Below are 26869 nucleotides of genomic sequence, written 5' to 3'. Positions count from 1 at the left end.
CTTACTTTTTAATTATTGGCTAATTAAATCATGTGTGTTTTATACTTTACGGAATATTTTTGTTTGCAGATTGTCGTTTCAAAAGAAAGTATGGCATGCCCAAGAGTCGGACATTTTCCTTTTGAAAAACATGAAGAATGCTCAGCCGCTTTATTAAAATGTGAATTGACAAAATCTGGAAAATTACGTGGTTACGTCTATCAATGTCCAGAAGGTTTCGTTTATTGGTCAATAAGTAGAAAATGCGAGCCATTAAGGAAACTAAGAGAATGTAAAAAACCTTCAAATGCATGGAATAAACGAAACGATATACCTGTAGAAAAATATAATGTTGCCACTTAATGTTTTAAGAGTGAGAATACGTGCAATACAAAAACAGATAATCTGTTATATGCTAATAATGTAGATATTGGGATAACGTATAATTTTGTTATCATATAGTTAATAGTGTATAAGTAATTAATTCTAGTCTCATTCTTATTCTTTTTTAAAACTAATCTATTATTTTCATTAAGCTGCTGCCATAAACTAATGAAGAATTGCAACTTGTGAACAAGATATTGTAGTATGACATTATTTTGATCACGACTGATTAGCATAAGGAATAAAATAAATAATTTATTTAAGATACTTTTATTTCATACAAAACTATAAAATACAAACAATAATATGAATATTAGAATTGTACATTATACTTTATCTAACTTACAATAAAATAATGTCGATACCTTTACATGACGATAAAACACCTTTACAAAATATTGACAGTTCGGTAATTATAAAATCTGTTATGGATTCGTCATCGGAATGGTGTAAAGCATTGCTAAAAATAGTACCGATAAAGGCATGACAAGATGTTTCAGTGGCAAGTAAATTACCCTTCAAATCAATGCTCAACGAAACATTATCATCATTTTCACTGGGAACGATTTCAGTGCCAATTTTCATTTTAGAGCCCTTTTTTTTAAACGAAGTTTTTATTATAGAACTGTTTCCTTGATTATTCGTAACATTTTTTTTTATAAAGTTATTGATATGTTTGGAAAGAGTAAAATTGGTTATTGTATTAGTTTGTTCATGTGTAGGTTCAGTTATATTCTGGGAATTAAATAGGTATTCTAAAAACATTGGAAGAAGATTACGTTTAGTACTCGAGTCGGTAGTCAGTCGATTTTTATTTCTTATTTTATGGGTTGAAGATAAATTATTAGATCCTTGATTATTGCTCAAACCAACCGAGTTCTTACTGCCGTTCATTATATATTCAGTTTTATACAAGTCTTTTGATTTATTTGTGTGAATATTATTCATATCTAATTTATTAAATTTCTCAATTTCCTGAAGTACGTCCGTTGTACTTCTCTTTATTTTACTAATGTTCAAATTATTTATTTTAGACAAAATATTTTTGCTTTCCGCTTCAGATAGATTTTCTGGCACATAGTGGTTATCATCTTCATTTTTTAAATTTTCTATAATATCTCTAATGTTATTGACTTTTGGATTTTTATTGATTTTTTTAGATATTCTCAAACTATTTGTTTTTGTTGATTGTTTTTGATTTTTAGATCTTAATTTATCAAAAATATGTTCCAAATTTTCAATATAACCTGAATTAGGTGAATTTGGAGTAAGTATCAATGGGTCAAACGCTATGCCTCCTTTTTCCCATATTGCAATACATCGTGTTAAGAAGCCGAAGAATTGTTGCGGCAAACGTCGCCAGTATTTCTTCAAGGGAGAATCATCCATGTATTTAGTTAAAGAAACAATTTTAATATTAGTATTTCTACCTAATTTGATTTTATCTATTTTTTTCTCGTGCGTCCACAATGAATTTAAAGCCATTTCATTATTCAGTTCGTCACTTATATCATTTAAACTATCATTTGACTCATCTCTGATCACAACAACTAAGTTATGCTTGAAGTTTGGATATTTTTGAGTAAATGTATCAATGTATGGTAAATAGCTGTTTATGTTCAATTCTTCATAATTAGTAACGAATATATGCATAAAAATATATGTTTCGTGTATTGCATGATCGGATCTATATTCTGAAATTTTTAAATTCAATGGTCTATGGTGTGTGGGAGGTAGCATAGATATTGCAACGATGCTGTTATACATGACAAAAATCATGAACGCAATCATGCCAAGTCCTATCCACCAGTATGTCAATAAAGATGAAAATTGTTCTGAAAAAAAAAAATATAAACAAATAAGTAAAGTAACAATACATTTCACTATTACTTTAAAAAAAAACCCTCCTCTTGAAGAAACAGCAGTTTTTAGATGTCCGCTAATTTTTTCACAAACTATTCGATTTGAAGTAAATTTTATTGCTGGGTTGATTGAACGTTGCTCAAAAGTGATTAATATGTAAATATAATAATAATTGTTTAAAAATTAAGACTTTTATAACAGTAAATGAATTGTTATGCGCCTAATTAAAAAATACACAATTTTTTACTGAAATATGAGTAACTAAAAAATATAAAACTATTGATGAATTACAACAAAACAAATTCCTTACCATATGAATACACTTTTACAAGCAATTTAAATCCTTATTTTATATGATGAAATTAAATTAAATATTTAATGTAACTTTAACTATATTAGTAATAATGTCTTAAGGCGAATGTTACCTGGCCACCGGGTTATAATAGCAGCAGCACCTATTGCTTGAGTTCTCGCGCGTCCAGATGTTGAATACCGAAACAGGCGTTGGAATTTCGGACTAGATTTATGAATACGGAATTCTTCATCAGAATAATCATCACACAGCAGTGGCAGGTTTTCTCGGCAGGACTCACTCATCACTACACATATTATCAAGAAAAATAAGTAATGTTAAGAAGTAATTTTAAATTATAATTTATAAAAATATTTATACTTCACCTTGTTTTTCTATTAAAACACATTTAAAATTATTTTATAAAGTAATATGTCAAATTATTTGTATGTATCACGGAAAATTTATCATCTGTCAAAATTCAAATAAAAACTTTTTTGAAAAAATTAAATGCCCTACAATCAGGTCAATATAAATATAACCTTAAACTCTTCACGAAAATTCAATAATTATAATGAACATACATATTTAATTGAAGTATAAAATTTTTGAGATTTTTTTAATTCAACAAATAACTAATCACACGTCTTGTACGCTTTATTTGATATATCTGATTCGAAAGTCTTGTAATTTTCTTAGTTATGGCACGTTTATTCTTTCCGCCATAATATTGTTTATTCAACAAACATTCGTCTCACGTACTGACGTTCAGGTGCCTTTGTTATTACATTTCTTCAGAGCAAATAAAATTCAACTAAGCAAATTTCGTTCGTTCAATCCATATTCGTAATAAATTAGGGTGAAACTATATGTGTTTGGGAATTCATCCAGATTTAAACATTAAAGTTTTTGTATCAGCTTCTCAGCTAGATAAAATTTGCTCTTTATGAAAGTTCAGTTACTTTACAATATTCCTTGAATAAAAATATGTTGTAATATATCGCTCGAAAATTTGTACACTATAATACAGACTAAAGTATTTAGGTTGAGTTGTCTTAATTTACTTAAGATAGTAAAGATCATTATGTAATTTACATAAAATGTAAGAAAATGCTAAAGTATACCTCATTTTAATTTTAATAAAAAAATAGATGTATATCTGACTGGACCTTTAGCATTAGATTTTTTTTATATTTGATAAACGTAAATAAAACGTAGATAATTTAAAGCTATTCAAGAAATAATGATTTTGAGAATTCAAATAATACGCTTAAAATAAAAAAAGGTTGAGATTTTTTTTACTATTTACGAGTTTAAAATGTTTTACTTTTACAGGGTTTTTTGTTTTAGATATAAAATCATGAATTGTTGTCACTAACATCATAAAAAAGTTATAAAATTTGACTATCAACAAATGATTCTATGATTTTATTCTCTTTGATTATTTATCAAAGAGTATATAAATTATTAATGTCATCGTTTTAAAAATGGAAACGTAAATTTTTTGTCACATCTCAGAGCTATTTAAAACCCAATACATCAGTTTCTAATGTTAAAAAAATCGTGCAATATAATTTAAATAAGGTATATATATATTTTTCATTTTCTTATGTTTTTGTATCATAATTAAATGATTGTTATTTTCCCACATTTTGGATGAAGATATATTTTTGTTTCTACAATTAACGGCGATGGAGCCCCAAGAAAAACGCGATGAAGAATATCCCTTACTAAAAGTGGATGCTGGAGGAGGAGATGGTAAACTCCGAAATGCCATTCCAGCTACCATTATGACAACTGGATGGAATATTACATGCACACCTAAGCAGTCCTGGTGCAATCGTTGGCCAGGTCAGTCAAAAACCAAAACGCAATAACTAAATTAATACACAATTATAACAAAGTTGTATCTTGTTTTTTTGTTACAGAATTTGTTTCGGCTTTCTGGATGACTTTAATTCTATTAGCAATTTCTTTTTTAGTATTTTATGCTTTAGGGATGAGTGCTTATAGGCGACAGCCGATTGTTATTGTTAGATGCAATGACACGAAAGCTAAACCAGGAAGCGATGTATTCTACCATCATATAATAGCGCGGGATGCTTATGTACCATTCACGTTTTATTCTGAATACTTATCTTTCATGGCATCACAGTATCCGTCGTTGCGTTATCACGTATATTTTTTGATAGACGATTCTTCGCAGCCGTTTCGAGAATCAAGATATCCTAATCCTCGACTTTTAAAAAGAATAGTACCACGTGTTACTGATCCATTTAATACGATTCATAATCAAAACAAGCGAGATATTAGAGATTTCCAAAAGAGATATCAAAATGTAAATATCAGTGTGATGAACTTGAGCAAGTACATGGCAATGACGCCGTTGAAATTTAAATGGGTAATGATCCCGCTAAACTACTTGTCTTTCTATGCTAGAGTATATGAAATTTGGCAAAATGGTGGCATTGGATTCGATCTGACTACGTTTAATAATATTTACAAAAACAATAAAGAATTAGATCAAAGGATCGATAACATATTAAAACAGCACAGTAATGGTTTTGAATTAGAAAAATATGACGATGTGTTAGAGTCTATTGACAACGATGAACAGAAAGAATTATTCTCAATGTTTTTTAATTTAATTGAGCGCATTTTAAACGAGACTCGTTTATTTTTTGATACTGATTTGACAACTAACGTTACTATTTTAGGAAACAGCCCTTTAGTAAGAACTCATAGAAACAAGCGTGATACTGGTAATATTACTAAGGCATTTAATGTTACTAAAAGTAATATTACCTCAAGTGACAATGCTATTTATACGCTTAACGATACAGTTCGAAATATGTCTATGGTCCAAAATAATGTGAACATTGAGGTAAAATTTAAGAATGGAAGTATATTAAATACTACCAACACTACAGTCGAATCTCCAATACATCTCCATTTAAAAACCACCAATATCTCTGGATATCGAAGCGAAATTCCTCAAGTTTTATTTTTTTACGATATTTCTAGAATTTCTGATGAAACTGGTCCTACTTATTTTTTACCAAAACCAATTCAATCTGGTGAAGTAATTAAAACCGTTGCAGCATCTAATCAAAAGAAATCAAACTATTTATCATTAAGCCATGATGGGTACTTCGTGGCAGCTTCATCACGTCACCACCCATTCCTGGCTCAACTGTTTTCTTCCAGTTGTCACAGACTTAATCCAAAATACGCTATTAAAGACACGCTTTTAAGCCAATGCTCTGGATTTTTAAGAGATGACATATATTGCGAAAACATTCGTTTACTTTATAATATTATTTAAGGTAGTTTATATTATTTTGTGTTTTTGTTTTGATTTGTAAATTATTAGTGTTTTATTAATTTGAAAATAAAGTTTTAGTTACGTATATAATTCTTGTGTATTATTATTACAGCGGAATCGATTTACTTGAACTTAGCTGGTTATTATTAAATTTTAAATAATATTTAATTATTTTAATTAATATTAATAATATTTAATAAAAATATTTAATTATTAAATTTTATTTCGTTTGCGACTTAATATAATATGTAAAATATTATATTGCGCGATTATATAACAATGGTATTTTTAAATAGATAAGTAACTGTCATTAAAATGGTGAATAAAATTTGACCACACTGCAATACGTGGCCTATTGACACTATACCTACGGTATCCACGGGCGATGATTGTTCACAAGTTTTGCCACGAAGAGAAAAGAAGACTTTATGGTATAGGTTGGCGGACGAGCATATGGGCCACCTGATGGTAAGTGGTCACCACCGCCCATAGACAATGGCGCTGTAGGAAATATTAACTATTCCTTACATCGCCAATGCGGCACCAACCTTGGGAACAAGATGTTAAGTCCCTTGTGAGTACTGTTGTTTGGCGGTAGAATATCTGATGAGTGGGTGGTACCTACCCAGATGGGCTTCCACAAAGCCCTACTACCAAGTGACACGAAAAATAAAAGAAAGAGCTAACAATACATAAGTAATACCCTTCGAATGTTTTTTTTTATAATATAGGTAAGCGGACGGGCAAATGGGCCACCTGATGGCAAGTAGTCAGCGCCGCCCATAGACATTAGCGCCGTTAGAACTATTAACCATTCCTTACATAGTCAATGTGCTACCAATCTTAGGACCTAAGACGTTATGTCTCCCTTGTGTCTGTAGTTACACTGGCTCACTCACCCTTCAATTTGTAACACAACAATACTGAGCATTGCTATATAATGAGCCAGACGGGCTTGCACAAAACCCTGCCACGAAGTAAACGTCTGACGTTGACTGAAAGTAAATACTAATTTCTTTTCTTTTCTTAAGTAAATACCATTTTTGACGAACAATCATACATACATATTTAAAAAAATCACAAAGAGAAAGCATTGCTCTTAAAAATTCAAAATAAATCTCAAATAGGCTGAAATATGAAAAAATAATATTAATATTGGATAATATTGAAATATAATTTGCAGCTGATATTTTCAATAATTTTATTTTTACTAAACATAAAACATTATTGATAGATTTTTTCATTTAATATAAATATTTGTAAATTAGGAATATGTATAAAAATTATACATTATCTGTACATAGACGTGTGATAATTTTGATATAAATCAAATTTGTTTTCTATACTACTAAATTCCTATGGCCATAAAAAATCATTACTATGAAGCTCCCTTTCAATATAATTTTAAGGCCTGTATTAAAAACTTATTTTAAAAGTTCGAAGGTTTTTTGTCAACATTATACATTTTCTGTTAGTGTTCCCTATACTTATATCTATAGTGCTCTTGGGTTGGTAAGTCATATTTAGTAGATTTTTATTCTATTCTAGACTACCTAACCACTCAATTTAAATAGGATTTGTTATCTGATAAATTATTTTGAATACTAAGCCTAAGAATTTATTTTGGATACACCAGAATTGATGAAATGTGAATTAAATTATATTTTCTAAGCTATAAAGGATTTAATGGAGTAATTTGAAGTATCATATATAGAATTTGATCTGCTTTAAATATATGGTAACTAGACTAAACAGCTACGATTGAGTCTAATAATTTATTTAGTTATGACTAAATATGTATACCTACTAAACACAAAATTTGAGCCTTCTGTTAGAACCGTTTCCAAGATGAATTAATTAAATTATATCATAAATATAAGTATTACTTGCAAATTTAATATTATAAGGTTGATAGATGAGAATATTGACAATTTTATAAATTTCAGTTCATTAATGTTCAACACTTAAAGAAACATCTCGGTGAGATACCATTGATCGATCAAGTTTCAAAAGAATCAAACAAAATTTATAGGAATGAAATGCTCGTGCATGATTTGAAAATTATAGCAATATCTATGGGTTTAATTCAGTATTCATGTCTTCTGTTCGGATGTTACACAGTAAGAAAACAAATATTACTCGCATACTACTAGCCTAACGATTCGAGTGTCTTGTATATGTTACCGGAAATGTATGAAATCTAGGAATTGTATGCAATTTCTAGGAAATGTATGTAATTCTTAAAATCGCACGGAAATGTGTAAAATAAATTATATTAGACACATTTCCTAGGTAATCTAGACATTTCATAAATAGCAATCGGAAATGTAAAACCTTTGAGATATCAATGGGTATGTGGGGATAGCGGGGCGAGGGGAGGGTATTGTTAACGAAAGTTTAACTTTATAAGAATAATATAAGTCGATTTTTTTGTTAAATACATTTTAAAAGTTAATTAGTAGTATAATATGAAGATTATTATATTTTACGATATGATTGTTACCCGAACGTTGTTGTCTCAACGAGTGCTTTAATAAAAAATATTATTATCATTTTAACAACGCGTTTTATTACAGAAAGCATCATTTTTAATTATTTACTAATACGATATTGGAAACAATCAATTAAACACTTCCTACATAGCTTCGGAATTGTATAAATTTCCTAGGATTTGTATACAATTCCTAGATTTCATACATTTCCGGTAACATATATACTATACTAATATTATAAATGTAAAAGTAACTCTGTCTGTGTGTTGCTCTATCACGGCTAAAACACTAAACCGAATTTAAAGAAATTTGGTATGAAGCAAGCTTGAGCTCCAAAGTTTTTCTTGGCTACTTTTTATGCCACCTGGCGACCAATCCCTCAAACGCAAATGAATCTGCAAGCGACAAGTAGTTGTTTATAAAGACACAAGTCATGAGATGCTGCAATTAAATTCCGAGCCAATAAAAATCTGCCATGACACGGCCACGTCAATCTCAATCGAAGTTTACGGACTAAATCCCTGTCAAGAACTAGTGAATTTTCATGTGCTTTATTTGTGTCTATAATTCAATTCTTGCTCGGCGAAGGAAAACATAGGAACGAAATCGGCATAAGTCGGATGAGAATCTGCAACATGTGTAACCGTCAACCCGCGTTGATGCAGTATATTTATAAATGAAAGTGGGCCTTAGCCCAGCAGTGGGATATTTATAAGTAATTACGTTTTTGTATTGGATTGCCGTTCCATCGGATTATGAAAGGGATGGAATAGAGAGTGCATAGCAAAGGAATGCGAAGGGGCTGAATTTAATATCCAAATGATCTCCATAAGACTAGATATCGTTATTTTATACTTTATATTTATTTACTTTTATATTTACCACAATACTCATTTTTCAGGAAAATCCCTCTCTCTTTCTTCCCCATTTGACAGGTCAATTGATAGTTGTGTGCGTTAAGATTGTAAACGCATTTTTAGTTCTCATCAAAGTGGATCTGAGGTCATTGTATAAATTCCAGCACAAGTTGACGGGTGTCGCGCTCATGACTTTTAACTGGTGTCAAGAGTTTTGCGTTTTCAGGCAACATTTATGTGTTTGTGATCTTTAAAAGAATTTTTGTAAACTATTCTGTATTATATTAAAAAGCTTTTTAATCAATCATCTATAATAATATGCAAGATGTTTTAATAATGCCTATAAAATGAATTATATTTTATGACGTAGCGCTTTTCGGAGAAGATTTAAGAAAATAATATCTATGTACTTTATAGTTTTCCCAGATTTAAATTAAAGTGTCAATCCATAATCTCAAGTTCTTGTATAAAATATTAGAATAATTCTTCAGCAGATAAAACGACATATTATTTATTAGGATTGTACTAAGCACTTCACATTCTGCACATAATATGTTAATGTTTTCATGCTCCCGAACTTTCCAGTAGCGTTCCTAAATTTACCACTTGTGACGTTATTGCTTTATCATTTCTTCATGTGATTTCATTACAAGGTGAAGTTTTTCATTTTTAATTTAATATCATACATTTGTAATGCTTGCCATCTTTTTGTTGCCGAAAAAAACTGAACATTTATGCCGGATTAGTCGTTTTCACGAGAATTATATGAGTAATGTAATAGCATCACGATGCTTTATAGCGATTGGCTTGACTATAGTAGTTGTGTTACACGCATACAAACTTAAAAATTACAGAAACTGAGAAGCGGCAATTAAAATAAGCGTTCTTAAGGCGTGGATATCCGTCGAATGGCTTCAAATTAGATACATACCTTTATTCACGGTACATGTAAACAGAAAACTCAAAAAAATAATAATTATAGATTATAATAGAAGTAAATATCCATAGTCATTCACTAATAATGTTATTATTAGGATTTTATTCCTGAGCATTCTATAACAATATATTTTATTTACAATGGAATATTACATATCACAATAATAAGAGAACAGAGACTTACTTTTACAGAATATCTTTTTAAATATTTTTTAACAATTTTTTTCGAAATCGATACGCTCAAATTGTTAGACAACGCCTCTGTCGCCTTTTAAATAATTTCGGGACCCGTTTCCCGGGAGTATAATTTATTACAAGAATACATTCACAATTTATTTTTTACATTTACAAAATTAGAGTTATACAGTAGTCATGTGATATAATTGAACTAGGTATATAAAACATAGAGTTAATTATTTAGGTACATTTACTTGAATAATTCCCAAATGTATTATTTTTAATAATTTGTTTCGAGTGTGCTTAAGTAATACAATAGAAAAGTACACGTGTATTGTTTCGCGGAATTAGGTTGTGGGCGAACTTTTTTTCAGATTTTCGACATTAAAGGCCATTTAAAACAACATGTCGTTACTTTTTTTACAAATTGAAAGTTATGACAACTACAAACGTCAGCAATAGCTGCATCGAAATGTTGGAATGAATATTTTATTTTATTTTCGTCAGCGATAGTGTGCTGCTCATGGAAAACGCTTAATCATTTTCTCTTAATGCATCATTTCAAGATTTTATAATATTTATATCGAATGCAGTGGCGCAGTATGGATACAGAGAGCAGCACACATTTCCTTGAAAATATTAGACTAAAACACGAAAATAACACGAATCCTGTAAGTACCTGGTAAAATAATAGTTCTCATTAGTTAACTCAATTATCTTCACATATCTAGTCACCTTGATAAGGTGAATAGCAATTGTCGAGGCAAGCGCATTGATTTGTTGATTACATTAGTACATTAGCAGCCTGTAAATTTCTTACTGCTGGGCTAAGGCCTCCTCTCCTTTTGAGGAGAAGGTGTCGAGCATATTCCACCATGCTCCTCCAATGCGGGTTGGTGGAATACACATGTGCAGAATTTCATTGAAATTAGACACTTTCCTCACGATGTTTTCCTTCACCGCCGAGCACGAGATGAATTATAAACAAAAATTAAGCACATGAAAATTTGCTTGAATTGAATTGAACTCGAAATCATCGGTTAAGTTGCACGCGCTCTAACCACTGGGCCATCTCGGTTCTCGAATCATTTAAGCACTGAATCATTGATTGCATTAGTATTTTCCGTCAAAATACATACCAAAATGCAAAATCAATATAAAATACATATCGTTACAAGTATCTAAAGTACTCTGTATTTTATATATATGTTAATATACAGTTTGTGAAATTAATATTGTGAATAATTTGCAGAATGATTCGGGGCGTTGCGAGAGTTCTGGCATCCGAGTAAAACTGCGAGCTCTGTTGGTAGCTCTTTTAGGAGTGTCGATGTCAGCTTGCGCGTTTGCGTCGCAGCCTGTCGAACTGGAACTAGACGATGATGAAGTTAATCAAAGGCTTAATAACGTTAGCTTTGCTAGACGGTAGGTTCAATTATATATATGTACATATATTATAGTTATGTTTAGATAATTAGATTTAGACAAAAATTCACAGATACTATGAAAGCTGGCGCGCATATATGTCATTTTTCATGCCTACTAGAGGGCGATGCAACATATTATTAAAATGTAGAGGAATTGATGTATTATTTAGAGAAAATTCAACGAATTTTATATTTACAAAAAACTTTAAAGTGATATAAGTCAATTAAATCAACTTTTTACAAAAACTAGTATCTTGCGTTTCAAATGGTTAAGGTTATTATAGTCATTTAAAAGAAGAGCATAAGAAGCTGATTTATACGTTGTCAGCCTTGATTGATTGGGTGTTACCGATATATATAAACCACGCAGGTCTTTCCTCCCCTGTGCTATAGAAAAGCCTGTGTTTGCATAGAATAGTTTCACAGATCTGTTCAGCTCGCCGTAATATCCCCTAGGTACTCATTTATTACGTAACAGAAGGGTTGCATCGTAATTTACGCGTATCAATTACGTAAGCAGTTCGTCAAAAATATCATGTTAAATATATTGCAAAAATAAGCCAAAGGTGTTCTATTATTCAATATGCCAATTTCAATAGAGAAGTCTTGACAGCTTTGGATCATAACGTGAATAATTATGAAAACATAGGGTGCTTTGATATCTATCCATTACTTAAATTATTCTTAAAACGAAGAATTTTGTATTAATAAAGAGATTTTTTTGTAAGGATTCATCCAAATCAATCAAGTAAATGCAACTGAAATAAGTCTATTTAAGACCGTATACTACGATTATTATCAGTTTCTTCATAGTAAGTATGTTAGTTTTTCCCAAGACGGAAATGTCACTTAATATGGTTATGGTAAGATGCTTCATATCGAGTAAACGGTTTTTTATTTTAGTTTTTTTGTTAAAGCGTTATCGACAGTTATTAAATTTATGGGAAGACTCTAGATCTCATTTTAAATAAAAGCTATAATAGTATTAAGGAAAGTATTACTGTAGTGGATTTTTTTTTTAATTTAACTACGGTTGGTATTTTTTAGTATTACAAAACCTACAATTCGTCTTGTGATGGGTTACGGAAAACTTAGCGCGTTCGTGACAGCTTGCACTTCTCTATTGCTACTCATCGCTGTCATGTCCAAGGTACGTATCGCGCCATTAGACTTTGGAGTCATGACTAAGACCACATAAAGTTGTATTGTATTATTTTACAACTTAAAATTCAAATCAATATTATTTATAGTATTAGTAGTCGAATGAAACTAATTTGTCTAATAAGCTATTGAGTTTCACGAAATTGTCAAAAGCGTGGAGTTAAGAAGTTAGTAGCGTTGAATGAACCGTGCTTCAGAAACCATGGCAAGCCATTGATTCTGATAGCTACGGCCTAACATGTCGGATTGCCATGTCTTCACACTGAGATACCCTCACGTATAGAAAGTTCGCCTGTGCACGCAAACACAAATGTATTACAACATTTATTATAGTTATGATCTATTTTATAGAAAAATAATAATCATTAAAATCGGTTCGTTGTCGACAAAGACAGACACAAGTATAATTAATTAGTAGAGACGGACCAGTACATGACCTACACATCCAAACCTTAATACCGGCTATTATACTTAATACCTACCCATTTGGAAGTTCTTGTAAAGGGTCCAAATTGTTGGGTGGAATAAGGAATTCCACATTTTAAAGAATCCTCACACTTTAAGGGCCTGTCGAATTTAATTTAGATTTTTTTTAATTTTTATTATGACTTACCTATATTGTTTGTATATCTATTTAAGTGTGTGAACGCTTATTAGGACTTACAATTTGGATACGCATAGTATTGCAACAACTGATAAATTTATTATTTATTTTTTTCGTTTCTTACATACCTAAATATGTAACGAAATAATGTAATGGTATTGCTAAACACTTGTCACTTCTCATTAGCAATCCTGGTGGCGACGTGGTGCCAGATGGTTAGCGGCTCCTGCATTGCTGGTTGCCGCACTAGAAGCGGCATCAGATGCTAGCGATGCATTGTTAGCTGCAGTGTTGCGAGGGTCGGCCGAGCCTGCTTTGGTCGCTGGACAAACTGCCGCTGCTTGTCTCTTGATCACTATCGAGATTCTCGTCTGGTAATTATTTTATTTAAAAAAATAAATGTCTATCTCTCTATAAATATATTAAAAACTTTTGATGGTGAGATCTGATTGGATTCAGATCAAGTGAACTGTGACACTAATTATTTTCGGACGGTGTTTGTTGACGGAAGTCATGTTTTTGATGATATAAATAACGCGGATTCAACACTGGGCAAGTACCTCTGAGTACAAATGTGAGTAAATTTTCATTTCTTCGTAGTTAGGTTAAATAAATTAATTTAATACCGCACTAATTTTTTGCTCTGCGAATTAAAATCCAATCGTTCAAAGTTTTTTGATGCGCCATGGTACTTACCTTGTTAAATAAAATAATCGTAGAAACAGTTCACGGCTATTTTTTAACATTATGCTACATATTTTCTGAGTCTGAGTTAAAAAAGACGTTTTTATTATTAAGAGAATATTAGAATCGTCTCTTTTTACTCAGACTTTCGAAATAGTTGGCGAGCATTTTGGTATGTATATAATTTGCTTATTTTTAATAACTTTCAAGGGAATTCTTTCGATTTAAAATAAATTCTTGGATTACAGACTCATTGTTTATTATCAAAGAATTATGAATAAGTGGGAAATCAACAAACCATGTGACATAGTAACATAACTTCTGAGAAATCAAAAAATGGTATTACGCCCTTTTAGCACTTATAAGTGCGGTCAATAATTAACAATCCAGAGCTACCATAAATTCGGTAGTCGATCTTTAATGTTTCTTAAAGTATAATTATGATTGCTCCTAAGGAAAGCCTGCCACGTGAATCGAATATATTAAACTACTTAACCAAGAGTATTATTATATTGATGTAAGTTGTTACCTTTCTCCTAATTTTATTTTTTCTTTACAGGTATTTCATAGCTAAGTTTTTTGAATTTAACCCAGCTATACCCTTGCCACTGCCTAAAGCAGCTTTACCAAAACCTGCTATTACTTACCCCCAACAAAGTTGAATAATTGCCTCAAGCCATGTATTCACTGAATCCATAAAATAATAATTACATGCTGAAAATCAATACTTCCTCGTGGCATTTTCATTTACAATTATAATAATTAGTATCTACCTCATCGGTCTAGCTGATAGCGAGATGCTAAAATCTGGGATCAAGCAAATTCTCAGTAGGAAGTTGTGGTGTAACAAACTCGTGTATTGGTGGTGTGCCGTACAACAGTACTGCTATAATTTTTCTTATCGTGTATTATTAATATTTTAATTTCCAGATAAAAAAATGTCTTCCCCAAAATTAGATTTCACATCAAAAATCGCTTATATTTTTGCCAATTTTTTGCAGGAAACTCATTTCTCGACTAGCCTACTCGTGGCTCTCCTCGCTAAAAAATCGGTCAAAAGTTATCTGTTTAATATATATATTTTAAGTATATTATATACTTTTTATGCATTTTTTTATACTAAAAATATATATTAATTAGATTTTAACTAAAAATATTCCGACAAAAAGTCGGCGGTAAAAACTGATTTCTTTAAAATGTATAATGGAGGATTCACATTATTTTTATTATTACAATGATAATTTATCCAAAATTCATTTAATTTTCAATAAATTATCATTTGTCACTGGTTACACTTAGCTTTACAAAATTCATTATCTAACTGGGCAAAAAAACTCTTAAACTCTTTCAATTTAATGAACGATAACACGCATTGCAAAGCAAAAATCAAAAGGCCGATTAGTCGGTGTCTGTACAACCGACTAATTGGCTAGTCGGTTGGTCGGTTAGTCGGCCAAAGTTATAATTGGTACATCTCTAATTTTAACATACTTTTTTTTACAAGGGTTATACATAATGTAACGCAGTAAATATAACTATTCTACAATTAAAACTATTTTTTATCTCCGTGTGAAAACATAAAATCTCCTATCTCTGGAGGTTTTAGAATAAGGAGGGTATTTTATTGAAGTATATAATAACAAAAAATTACAAGAACGTCTTTCATAAACGCCTCACATCGTATTTACACATAGAAAGACTAAAACTTACAAAATAAAATATTTATCCATTTGTTATTGGTTGATAGCTAATAGAACTTTATTTTAATTCTCCGATTGTTTGTTACGCAACTCGATGGCAATATCAGGGAATCCCCGGATAATTTTTCAGTGTTTCCAATTTCGAAAAATAATTTGCGGTGTGCTTTAATACCAACTTTTAAAAAATATCTTAAAATTAATAATAATTACTGTAGCTTTTGATACCACCATCAATCCAATAGGCGGGTGTCCATTGTACCGATAAAGGGTAGGAATGCGTGATATTTTAGCGCCATGGAATTTATACTGATTTGGTTTAGGAGATAGTAGGTATATTTTATGCATATGGTAATAATCTTACTATATCAGGACTACGAAATGGCTGTGAAAAATTCAATCACTCTTAAATTAATAAAATATTATTTTTTGTCATAACTTTATTCTATAACTCGATATACTTATATTCTAGAAAATAAGTTTTTGATATATGCTTACTAAAGTATACTTAAATAATGTTACTAGATTAATTACAATCTTAATCTAGCAACCACATCCATACTAAGTGTCGGGTAAGAGTGTTTGCAAACGTCAGACTTTTTGGAGAGCTGATTATTGGGCCGACTGAAATTCTACACGTTTATGCAAGATACGATTTGGAGAACGTTATCGTTTACCGTATGAAATTCGGTGTTTTATTTACGCCAACGAAATAGTCGGTTGCTAATTTTCTGACGTGAATTGTCTTAGTAGCAAAAGTTGTAACATTTCACGTTTTTATGTCATCGAGTATATTCAATAGATATTAATAATAGTAAATTATATATATAATAATAGTACATCTTAAGATGTGATATTGAATTTACTATTAATAATACTATTAATAGGATTCACTCAAAAAAACACGCTTAGATAGACATGAGTGGAGATGGCTCCAGAGCAATTACTAATCTTGCTACGTAGATAATCCGGCACTGGACCTAGTTCCTGCGGTTAGTAGGTTATTGGAATTGGTGTATATTTCTTACAGCGGTAATGTCTAATAGCGGTGGTTACCACTCATACCATGATGTGGCTTACTAGCCAGTTTATCTACCTACGTTAACAGTTTAATAGTTTTTCCCCAAGTGATGTTCGCCATATTGGATAATTTACATCCAGAAACGGTAGAGATAAGAGACAAAGTAGAAATTCGAAAAGGCACGAGGAACTTTCTAGGCAAAACTAGCAATTGATAAAGATATTTGAAGTACAACATTAAACTGGTTTTGAAAAATAAATTGTTACTGAGTTATGAGGTATTATATTATACATATACAAGGGATTAAATTAAAGAGCCGAGATGGCCCAGTGGTTAGAACGCGTGCATCTTAACCGATGATTTCGGGTTCAAGCCCAGGCAAGCACCACTGAATTTTCATGTGCTTAATTTGTATTTATAATTCATCTAGTGTTCAGCGGTGAAGGAAAACATCATGAGGAAACCTGCATGTGTCTAATTTCAACGAAATTCTGCCACATGTGTATTCCACCAAACCGCATTGGAGCAGCATGGTGGAATATGCTCAAACTTTCTCCTCAAAGGGAGATAAGGCCTTAGCCCAGCAGTGGGAAATTTACAGACTGTTAATGTATGTATGGGATATAACGTAAGGGATTCAATTAAAGAAGGGTTTTGTGAACTGTTCAATGTTTATATTTGAAATATATATTTCATTATAAAATTTGTTAGTATATATAAACAGTATTATAATTAAATGTGCAATATTAAAGGCACTAAGTTACATTTTGCATAAATATTAGATATTAAAATGATTCTAAATACAATAATCTGAATGTTTCCAACAATATCACAGTGCTTCTTAATGCATACTAAGCTAATGTTTGTTTTTTTTTTTTAAACAATTGGTGCCGCCTAATAATTTTAAAATTACTCTCAACTACATGACTGGATAAAAATTTATATGACTTTTATAGCACGTAAAAATCGATCTCAAGGGCTTACAATAATCAGTAAGCTAAAAATGCCTCTATTTTAATTTGTAAACTTTGGCCTGTAGGGATGAAAATAATTGATCATGGAAGCCTATTTTCTAAAATTTAGAGTAATACTATCTGTATCACATTTTTTAATAGAAATAAAATTAGTGCAAGTGATATATTAATTTTAATAGAGTTATCACGTTTGATCATGAGGAAATCTTTGTATCGGATGAAAATATGCCCTGACCATATATACAATGTCATCTACCCACGTCATGTCATGTCAAGTAGGCTCCACTACCTTCTCAAAAGTGGTGGTTTGGGCAATGGACATCTAACCGACTTTTTAATATAAGATGATATCGTAGAAATAAATTATTATTACTATAAATAAATTATTAAAAATTTTCGATTCTGTTCCATAAGCATAATATTTAGGCAATTGTAATTATTAATATATCTTCACCTTCATATTATACAAAACCCATAGCGATTCTTTAAATTAATGTTCATTATAAAATATTATCAAAATTACATAGCTGTGTTGTATACATATATATTATATTTTATACATTTTCTTACATATTAATATTGATCAAAATTTCACTTTGATTTTTTGTAACAATTTAACTACCATAATGTTAAAGCCTTTTGATAAGTCATATATATTTATATAATATATGATATTTGATTTTTTCTAATTATACAATCCTGTACCATAAAAATACAAAAATAAAAATAAATTATGTGTCTAACTAAATCTTCTTAGCTTCAATAAAGGTATGTTTTAATCCCCAATATAACGTAAATCAGAATAACTGATAAAATTTGCCTCTTGGCCATTCAATTTATCTTTAAAATAAATCTAAGCAAATTTAATTTAATCCAAGAAACGCAGTACATGATTATATCAATAGCCAGCATGCTTGTTATTTAATGATTAAATACTGAGATTAATTAGAAATATTCAATATATAATATTCAATTGTGATATGTATATGATACATTTTTAAATATATAAAAAATAGGAATTTCCAAAGCACCTACTTTAATGTTTTGGCTCAATAAAAGGACCATCTACTACGACTGTCATAGTATATATCGACATACAATACCAATATCAGAAGGAGTGAAGACAACTTTAACAATGATCATTTTTAGAGATTTAAATAATATATGGTTTTCGTTAATATATTATTTATTCAGGTAAATGGCGTTGTGAATATCGCCGATGTAGTTGCAAGTAAATATATATATATATATATATATGTACATGTATATATGACTGATTGTAGTGCATAATATAGCAGAGCTACTAATGCAAATTGCATTGAACACGTAAATCAAAGTTTTGTTTATATTCACTCCTCCTATCAATGAAATAGAAATACGTTTTATAAAGAACTAGTAAGTATCTACTTATAAAGTGCGCTTAGTTTGTACATATGGCTATAATCAAGCAAACCGAACTCCATCACATACGGAACATGTGACACGTTTCTTGTTCGGGAACTCTCGTGTCCTTTCCATAATTTTCTCTTCGACCCAATTCATAAAATTATTCTTCAATTGCAATATTGTTTCCTGACGGACTCGCCCCTCTTGAAAGAATTCCCGAAGAACTATCACTATACCGTTGTCGGTGTTTCGGTAAGTGCCCATCGGTCGTTCCTCTTTCATATAATTGAAAACAAATTTAACGATTTGCACTATCAGATCCTCTTCGGGGCTCAAAATTCTTAATCTTGCGATCTCTTGAGGCATCATCTGCGATAGAACGTTAAAGCAAACCGTCATCAAATTGGCGTAGAGGTCTTGACTAAGATTTTCAAGAAGCAGAGCGACGTTTTCTGCTCCTGATGCACTAACTCTGACCAACAATGTCCCGATACGTAAGATTTCACCTGGATGTATGCCAACTAAGAGACCATTCTCTTCGTCTCTATCCACATAACTGACAGCTGTTGTTGAAGGCGCAATACGTGTTGGAGCATTAGGTACGTCAAGATTAGCCGGACCGATTGAAGAGAACAGCTGCGTCCTTCCATCTGGACCCATATTGTACAATTCGGAAGGATTGAATTTGTGTACTGCGTTGAGGTTAACTTGGCCATCAGCTGTGATGGATATTCTAAGTTTGTGCTGGTTTAAATCCTTATTTATTTTGAGTACATCAGCAAAATACTGATCTTTGTTAGCAATATTTTGTATGCCTTTAATCACTTCCGTATTGCCTTGTATTGTTCCTTGAATTCTGCGTGTCTCAGCATTGATTTTATCGAATATTTTTCTGGAATGTGTCAATAAAATTGAAAAATCTATATTACAATTAAAAAAATATTTTACATTTGAATAAAATAAAAATTTTAGGCCAGCTCTGAAGGTCTATCTGACAAACCACACCAATTTATTAGTTTTTGTGGTGTACTTTGAAATTCTGTGCTCCAATTAGAAGAGCAATACTAAGCAGAAGGGACATAACATCTCAGTTCTAATAGTATATTCATATTATTTATTACAAATCTCTATGTAAAGTAAGGACTCCTTATTATTCAAGTAGGCTTTTACTGGAATTTTGAATCATCATTTATTTTACAGAACTATGTTAAAAGTAACGATACCACCGTTTCGGAATGTAGATTAGGTCGATTATCTGCCTGTATGTCTTACAATGTTAAAAAACCGAATTCTTATTATTTAAAAGTATTACATTAATTTAAAATACATTTACGTTTAATTTAAAATGATAAATGAGAACTTCAGGGAATGTTATTTTCGTTGTAAATAAATAAATAAACCTAAATGGCCATACTTAAAGAAATTGTTTAGTGATTGATTTGACAAAACTGATTTATTTTTTCAGTCAGCTTTGATTTGACATTCATGAACATCATTTGGTAAAACTTAAATTTTCATGATATGACAAGACTTTTTAACCAGTCGTATTTTATTTTCACTAAATTCTAGATATGTATTGTAGTAATGTAGTTTTCTTTGACTATAATCAGGACTTACCGGTGCTTGTTACTTCTTAAATTAGTACGGTATTCATTAATAGTTTTGGCTTGGGCATCTTCTATGATGTTTTGTGCAGTACGATTAGAAACTACAGCGTGACAGAAGAATAAAGTGGCGCTCGTGAACTGGAAGAGTTCCAGAGTAGTCGGTCTCTCGCCGTGTTTGTGATACTGTAAAAAAATATAAACATAAACAGTTCCTGGTATGAAATAAATTATTATAATAAATACTTGGTGGTAGAATTTTGTGCAAGTCCGTCTGGGTGGATACTCAGAGATTATTCTACCGCCAAAAAGCAATATTTAGTATTATCGTGTTCCGGTTTGAAAGGTGTATGAGCCAGTGTAACTATAGCCATACCACGTTAATTGCCAAGGTTGGTGATGCATTGGCAATATAAGGAATGGTTAATATTTTTTACAGCGCCATTGTCTTTGAGCATTGGTGGTTACTTATCATCATGTGGCCGCTTCACCCGTCCGCCTACCAGTATCATAAAATAAATAAAACCTTTTTTGAGGACAATATTCGGCTGTGATTGGGTTATAACCAAAATATGTACGAATAGTAATAAATAAAATATGATATCTCACTTTTAGTATGATATGCACTAAACTATGAATAACACCAGCGCCTCCGGTCACCAAGTTCGCATGACGAAGAATTTCAACCGATGCCGCCAAAACTTGACCTGTCTAAAAACCAAAAAGAACATATTGCAGATTTCTTATAACTTCGATAGCGATGTCGTGGTATAGCTTTAGATAATCCAGCCAAAGACATTTCTATGGGATTAAACTTTTGCAAAAATGTCAATTCTTCAATCTAATAACAAAAGTATTTCCAGGCGATAGTCATAGGCTGACCACGTCTGCTAAATCCTTGCTGCAAGACAGTTCACTCTACGCTAAGATGGAAAAGCGTATTTTATTAGATTTTTTATAGAATTAGTTATAGCTCAAATACTGGCTACATTTATTTTTTAGTTAATTTTTGATAGCTCAGTTGTGTTTTGTTTTTTTTTTGAGATTGACATGTTTAATTAGTATGAATTGAAGCCGTTTGAAGAAAATATTAGTCAGTTTTTATTTGACCAACATAGTAAAACATACATAATTAATTTAAAAAATGAACCGTAATGTTTACATTTCATATTAATCTAAAATAATCAAAGCTATCAATTTTATTCAATTATTAGGTAAATCTTTCATCAAATTTTTCCTATAAGAAGTATTACAATATTCATAAAGTTCGGACATTCTTGAGCGTAGTTTAGCTTCGTGATAATTAAGTACATGCAGCAAAATTTCTTATATTTGAGAAATGCTACGTCAAACCATTGAATCCTCGAAAGTTTATCTAATATTTGTTTGTTTATTAAATACTTGCAGTCGACTGCGGCTTCGCTCGCAATATAAGTGTTGGTCGTCAGGTTTTAGGCGTAAAAAGTAAGGTTCCCTAATACCATATTTCATCAAAGTTCTGTGGTTTGGCCGCAAGAGAGCAACAGATTAACCGACAGAGAGACAGATAGAGTTACACTTTCATTTATAATATTAGTATTGATTAAATATGAGATGTGATGACGCCACGCGTGGGTCTTAGTCTTATTTTTGTAATAATATATACTGTTTTTATTACATTTATATATATATTTTAGCTATAGATATTTTAAATCCACATTTATTATGACATATTAATATAAATCATAAATTAAAATACATTTTTGACTACAAAAATGTAAAGATTAGAGCGACTTCTTTGTTGGGTAGTATATTTTATGATGATTATATAAAATTGATAAGATGATTTTTAATTAACAGCTTACTCCATGGCCGGGTCTTGTATAGGCCTGCATGAGTAGGTACCAGCCACATATACCAACCAGTCTACCACCACACATAAATAACCCGTGTTAAAGTGAGCTAGTGTTATGTGACAGGCACAGGAGGCATAAAACTTCATCTACATTCCTTAAATATTAAAAAAAATAAATTGGATTTACTTTAGTCATATTTGTTCCTGCTGCCGCTGATTTAGATAGTAAGCCAGTAGCAGCTCCAGCAGCGAGTCCAACGCTGGAAGCTGCTATATTCAGCCAACTACCACGTGCCTCAGGATCCGTAGGACTGATAGTCTAAAATGCAATATACACAATATTTCTATGTTAAAAAACAATTAAATTCAATTTTTTTAACACCTGTCTATTTTTTTAAAATAGTTAATAGGAATTTACTAATTATAAGACATTCATGTATCAAAGAAAAAAAAAGTTAGAAAATAAATATAACAATTTTTTTTTTATTATTTATGATTATTTATTTCGAAACTGATTCTATAATAAAACTATTATCCCAGCTATAAAAATTATGTTAGACAACTTAATCCCTTCCATATTAGCATAAGAAATAACAAACGTACAATCTTCAACAACTTCATATAATATGTAGAAATTTTAACTGAATTATTGACACAATTTGTATTAATTTGGAATTTAAAATCAAGGAGAGAAAAAGAATCATTTCAGTAAATCAGGCATATCGCAGTACACAAAGCATACCTGTTCATGGACATTTCTATCATGAAGATGAAGAGATGACCTCACAAGACCATATATTCCTGTAGCAACAGTAGCGACCGTAGCTCCAATAATCACAGCGGGTCCAACAGGTGTCAAGGCACTCACACCGAGTACACCTAATGCTCCTAAAGAAGCTACAGTACTGGCCTTGTCTACTGAACTCAGTACTCTGGACTTAAGGCCTAATGATGGTGATGGAGTGACTGTCAGCCTTACAGATACTAGATCTTCACCCTGTAATTTTCCATATAAATTAAATAGACACAATTTAAGATTTAGATAGAAAGATAGATAAAACCTTTATTTGCACAAACACAGTACACAATAGGTTTACATTAAGCAAAAATTATTAAGATTTTAAGTATACAAAACATCTGCATGTTGACACAATAAAGGTTAAAAATAAAAGGATGTGATATTAAAAATGGATAACCACTTAATTAAACCATGGCAACCCTAGCACTGACTTTCAATTTAAGGTTGTTTCCCTTATTTCATGAATGTTTCTATGTAATATTTACTCATAAATTTCAGTCATGGTGGTCTATATCAAGAAAGACTGGATAGGAGATATTATAGGGCTCATTTGTGTGTGCAATCACAGGTGTATTCACCATTCCTTCACACTCAGAAACCAATTGGACGGCAATTCAACATGATAGGAGAGTTCAGGTATTGCACCAATGGCTGAGGGAAAATAATTTTTGGACAGAAAATCTCAAAATCTTGTAGATTAAAGTTAACCATTATTCCAACAAAGCCCAACCAAAAATAAAATAATACAACTAAGTAAGAAAACCTGTAAATTTTAACATTATTTTGTCTAATAGGGGCTTATCTCACAGATTAACCAACTGTACAGTACATTAAATGGCTATCGTTTTAAATGCTTCTACTGAACAGGAAATGATTTTGCTAACATTGTGCCAGGATAAGCAAAGTGTTCATTACAACTAAGTTACACAACTAACTTATTGTTATATTGAATATTAACACAACAGCGTTGTTTATTTAGATGTCATCTGTTTTTAATCAACAAATAAAAATAGATGTCATGTTTGTTTTTAAATTTTATAAGCAATTTAACTTAACACAACTTTAGTACTTCATTTGAACCAATTGCATTAAAACAAAAACTATACTGGTTGAATATTTAACTAAGAAATCAGTGATATTGATATACCCATGATGTTTGCTCTATATACAATCAAATATTTCTATTAAGTAGTATTATCTCTTAGTTTGTTAGTTTGTCATTTATAAGTATAAGTATATAATATGTTAAAGTGACATCATATTCTTTTTTCAAAACCAAATGCTTACAGCTCAATGATATATTGGCTTACCTAGTGATGTGAAATATCTAAGTGCAGATTGGGGTATTGCAATCAACACTTCAACAACAAAATTAACAACAACTTACATGAACAATATCTCCCTGGTACACTCCATTTTCAGGTGCGATAATGACACATTTCGGCAAAGTATTGTTTGTTAAATATGATGTCCAGTCATGATACACCCTTGCATCTTCATCAATAAAAACCTTACATGGCTTAGCTACAAACAATTAAATATTTAGTTTACATATAGAAATTTTCACTAAGGATTTTTTTTTAAAATAATGTTTATATTATTATAGATCATTGATATTGGCAGGTTTATTAATATATTTTGATTGCAATCAGTTTCAGTCCTTGTTTTAATCTGTTGCTATGGGAACATGAAATTAATAACCTCATACATACCATGAATTGTAGTAGGAATACATTTTCTAACACAAAACACGGGTGTGCACCATATATCGACATCATCGCGTTGATGTAAGTCCACCCAATGATTAGAGGGTTCAATCTTATAGAACTTAATGGGCTTCGGTTTTGCACACACAACCAATATTACTGACATTAGAATATCTGTATCATTATGTGCATATTTACCTGTAATAATAAAATTTAACATAAGCTGAAGCTACCCATACACTTGAAAATAAACTAGTATATTTATAATTATATGCATAATTTAGTCTACCTTAGTGACTGTATTATAGTTATTGGTGAATTATAAGATTTCAATTAATATTAAAAAAGAAATTTTGACTAAACAGTGATCTTACTTTGTTCACAGAGCTTTTCATAAATTTTCATAACATGTTCCTTTTGTCTTGATTTATATCCTTCCAGTTGCGTTTCTCCCACATTGTTTAATATTGACAAATCGCCTGCAGAGCTTGGGGCTCCAAATAAAGCGAATGCTATGTTTTGTAATAAGTATTTACGATTGCTGTAATCATATCTGCAAGCAATTGTTTTTTTTAAAAAGTAATATTAAAAGATACTTGCAAAAATAATAATTTGCTTTGGTAGTATCTGAGAATGGGTAAATTAATTAATATTTTTGTTTAATTAACAATAATATTCATTACAAATAAAAATAAAGCTGGAAATATGAATATTTTTCCTACTTACTTAACCCAATCACATTCAGGCAAATTTTCAAAATATTCTTGTTGTATTTGTAAAGGATTGAGCATTAGTTCACCACTATTGTTATTACTCCCTAATGTTTGCTCTAATTGTAATTGTGATTGTTCTAATGCTAATAGCATATTTTCATCATTTTCAGCCATTTCACAGTGTTCAATGAGAATTGACCTATGAAATTATTATCTAAAACGTCAAACTTATGTAATTATTATATTAGTAATCACAAATTTTCGCTATAAAAACTTATTGGTTATTTGCGCAATACAGTCACTACTTGCGTCTTGTTATTTGTTATGGAAACTTTAAACTTTAAAAATGTCATTTAAAAAGTCGAGATATTCATAATTTTAGGTGAATACAGAGAAATGAGACTTAGTGTTGCAAACACTAAAAATATATTTTATTAGTAATTAATTACGTTACTTGACAAAGTTAATGACAAAACTAGTGTTAAATAATTTTTAGATAGTTCCTTTTTATAAAAAAAAAATTTTGTGGCCTTTATTTGTCTAATGTCACGTGCGATAGAAAAGATGGAGATTGAACGATGGAGATTGAACGGTACGGTCGAGATTACAGGCTCAATTTAATTTTGAAGGCATAATAGTGGTAGACTCTTTGTAAACCCATAACCTAAAACAACACACTAATAAGTAATTAGATAAACATATTATAATTATTGTTATTAAAATAAAATATAAGAAACAATCACAAAATTATTTACAACCTCATTTTATTACGCTCAATGTATTTAAATAAAAATTTACAAAGTGAACTAAACATATACATTAACAAACACACACAATATTAATACGACGAGGAACTTTAGGAGGGAGAATTGGGATGGAGAAATTTGCGGCAAGAAAACAGTACATGGGATAATGTACCTTCAATTAGGCTATCTTCACACAAAAAGTGATCTG

General features: G+C 30.8%; 6 protein-coding genes across 6 annotated transcripts in view; 4 read left to right on the top strand and 2 right to left on the bottom strand.

The window, feature by feature from the left end:
- Window positions 1-621, top strand: part of LOC113395051 (serine-rich adhesin for platelets) — a 29181-nt gene extending 28560 nt beyond the window's left edge. Inside the window, exon 5 of the mRNA XM_064215797.1 lies at window positions 70-621. Coding sequence (XP_064071867.1) covers window positions 70-342 — 273 coding nt within the window. The 3' untranslated portion in view covers window positions 343-621. The remainder of the gene's footprint in view (window positions 1-69) is intronic.
- On the bottom strand, window positions 619-3176 carry LOC113395052 (uncharacterized). The gene is made up of 3 exons (XM_026632594.2): window positions 2905-3176; window positions 2652-2825; window positions 619-2198 (listed from the first exon to the last, which is right to left on the bottom strand). The coding sequence occupies exons 2-3, from the start codon at window positions 2821-2823 to the stop codon at window positions 706-708; spliced, it is 1665 nt and encodes a 554-aa protein (XP_026488379.2). The 5' UTR covers window positions 2824-2825; window positions 2905-3176; the 3' UTR covers window positions 619-705.
- Window positions 3177-4057: 881 nt separating this feature from the next.
- LOC113395128 (uncharacterized) lies at window positions 4058-5879 on the top strand. The gene is made up of 2 exons (XM_026632687.2): window positions 4058-4369; window positions 4447-5879. The coding sequence occupies exons 1-2, from the start codon at window positions 4210-4212 to the stop codon at window positions 5841-5843; spliced, it is 1557 nt and encodes a 518-aa protein (XP_026488472.2). The 5' UTR covers window positions 4058-4209; the 3' UTR covers window positions 5844-5879.
- Window positions 5880-7215: 1336 nt separating this feature from the next.
- Window positions 7216-9450, top strand: LOC113395053 (uncharacterized). Its single transcript, XM_026632595.2, has 3 exons — window positions 7216-7355; window positions 7790-7963; window positions 9237-9450. Exons 1-3 carry the CDS (start codon window positions 7224-7226, stop codon window positions 9444-9446), a joined length of 516 nt encoding a protein of 171 aa, XP_026488380.2. The 5' UTR covers window positions 7216-7223; the 3' UTR covers window positions 9447-9450.
- Window positions 9451-10756: 1306 nt separating this feature from the next.
- LOC113395129 (uncharacterized) lies at window positions 10757-14912 on the top strand. The gene is made up of 5 exons (XM_026632688.2): window positions 10757-10976; window positions 11558-11730; window positions 12780-12882; window positions 13684-13871; window positions 14741-14912. The coding sequence occupies exons 1-5, from the start codon at window positions 10893-10895 to the stop codon at window positions 14841-14843; spliced, it is 651 nt and encodes a 216-aa protein (XP_026488473.2). The 5' UTR covers window positions 10757-10892; the 3' UTR covers window positions 14844-14912.
- A 4358-nt stretch (window positions 14913-19270) lies between these two features.
- Window positions 19271-26114, bottom strand: LOC113394977 (uncharacterized). The gene is made up of 9 exons (XM_026632482.2): window positions 25929-26114; window positions 25577-25755; window positions 25209-25400; window positions 24884-25020; window positions 23440-23694; window positions 22885-23016; window positions 21473-21574; window positions 20877-21049; window positions 19271-20151 (listed from the first exon to the last, which is right to left on the bottom strand). The coding sequence occupies exons 1-9, from the start codon at window positions 26087-26089 to the stop codon at window positions 19317-19319; spliced, it is 2166 nt and encodes a 721-aa protein (XP_026488267.2). The 5' UTR covers window positions 26090-26114; the 3' UTR covers window positions 19271-19316.
- Between the last annotated feature and the right edge of the window lie 755 nt (window positions 26115-26869).

This window comes from Vanessa tameamea, chromosome 9 (assembly GCF_037043105.1).
Source record: "Vanessa tameamea isolate UH-Manoa-2023 chromosome 9, ilVanTame1 primary haplotype, whole genome shotgun sequence".
Classification (NCBI taxonomy): domain Eukaryota; kingdom Metazoa; phylum Arthropoda; class Insecta; order Lepidoptera; family Nymphalidae; genus Vanessa; species Vanessa tameamea.
This window is presented reverse-complemented; position numbering and strand designations above follow the sequence as displayed.

Coding starts and splice junctions, on each gene's coding strand:
- LOC113395052 (XM_026632594.2), bottom strand. CDS start 2,823: ATGAGTGAGTCCTGCCGAGAAAACCTGCCACTGCTGTGTGATGATTAT. Junction 2,199..2,651: donor TATTATAACCCGGTGGCCAG/GTAACATTCGCC, acceptor TTTTTTTTTCAG/AACAATTTTCATCTTTATTG.
- LOC113395128 (XM_026632687.2), top strand. CDS start 4,210: ATGGAGCCCCAAGAAAAACGCGATGAAGAATATCCCTTACTAAAAGTG. Junction 4,370..4,446: donor CTGGTGCAATCGTTGGCCAG/GTCAGTCAAAAA, acceptor TTTTTGTTACAG/AATTTGTTTCGGCTTTCTGG.
- LOC113395053 (XM_026632595.2), top strand. CDS start 7,224: ATGAAGCTCCCTTTCAATATAATTTTAAGGCCTGTATTAAAAACTTAT. Junction 7,356..7,789: donor TCTATAGTGCTCTTGGGTTG/GTAAGTCATATT, acceptor TATAAATTTCAG/TTCATTAATGTTCAACACTT. Junction 7,964..9,236: donor TTCTGTTCGGATGTTACACA/GTAAGAAAACAA, acceptor CTCATTTTTCAG/GAAAATCCCTCTCTCTTTCT.
- LOC113395129 (XM_026632688.2), top strand. CDS start 10,893: ATGCAGTGGCGCAGTATGGATACAGAGAGCAGCACACATTTCCTTGAA. Junction 10,977..11,557: donor ACGAAAATAACACGAATCCT/GTAAGTACCTGG, acceptor AATAATTTGCAG/AATGATTCGGGGCGTTGCGA. Junction 13,872..14,740: donor ACTATCGAGATTCTCGTCTG/GTAATTATTTTA, acceptor TTTTCTTTACAG/GTATTTCATAGCTAAGTTTT.
- LOC113394977 (XM_026632482.2), bottom strand. CDS start 26,089: ATGGCTGAAAATGATGAAAATATGCTATTAGCATTAGAACAATCACAA. Junction 25,021..25,208: donor TATTCCTACTACAATTCATG/GTATGTATGAGG, acceptor AATTGTTTGTAG/CTAAGCCATGTAAGGTTTTT. Junction 20,152..20,876: donor TTAAGAAGTAACAAGCACCG/GTAAGTCCTGAT, acceptor GACACATTCCAG/AAAAATATTCGATAAAATCA.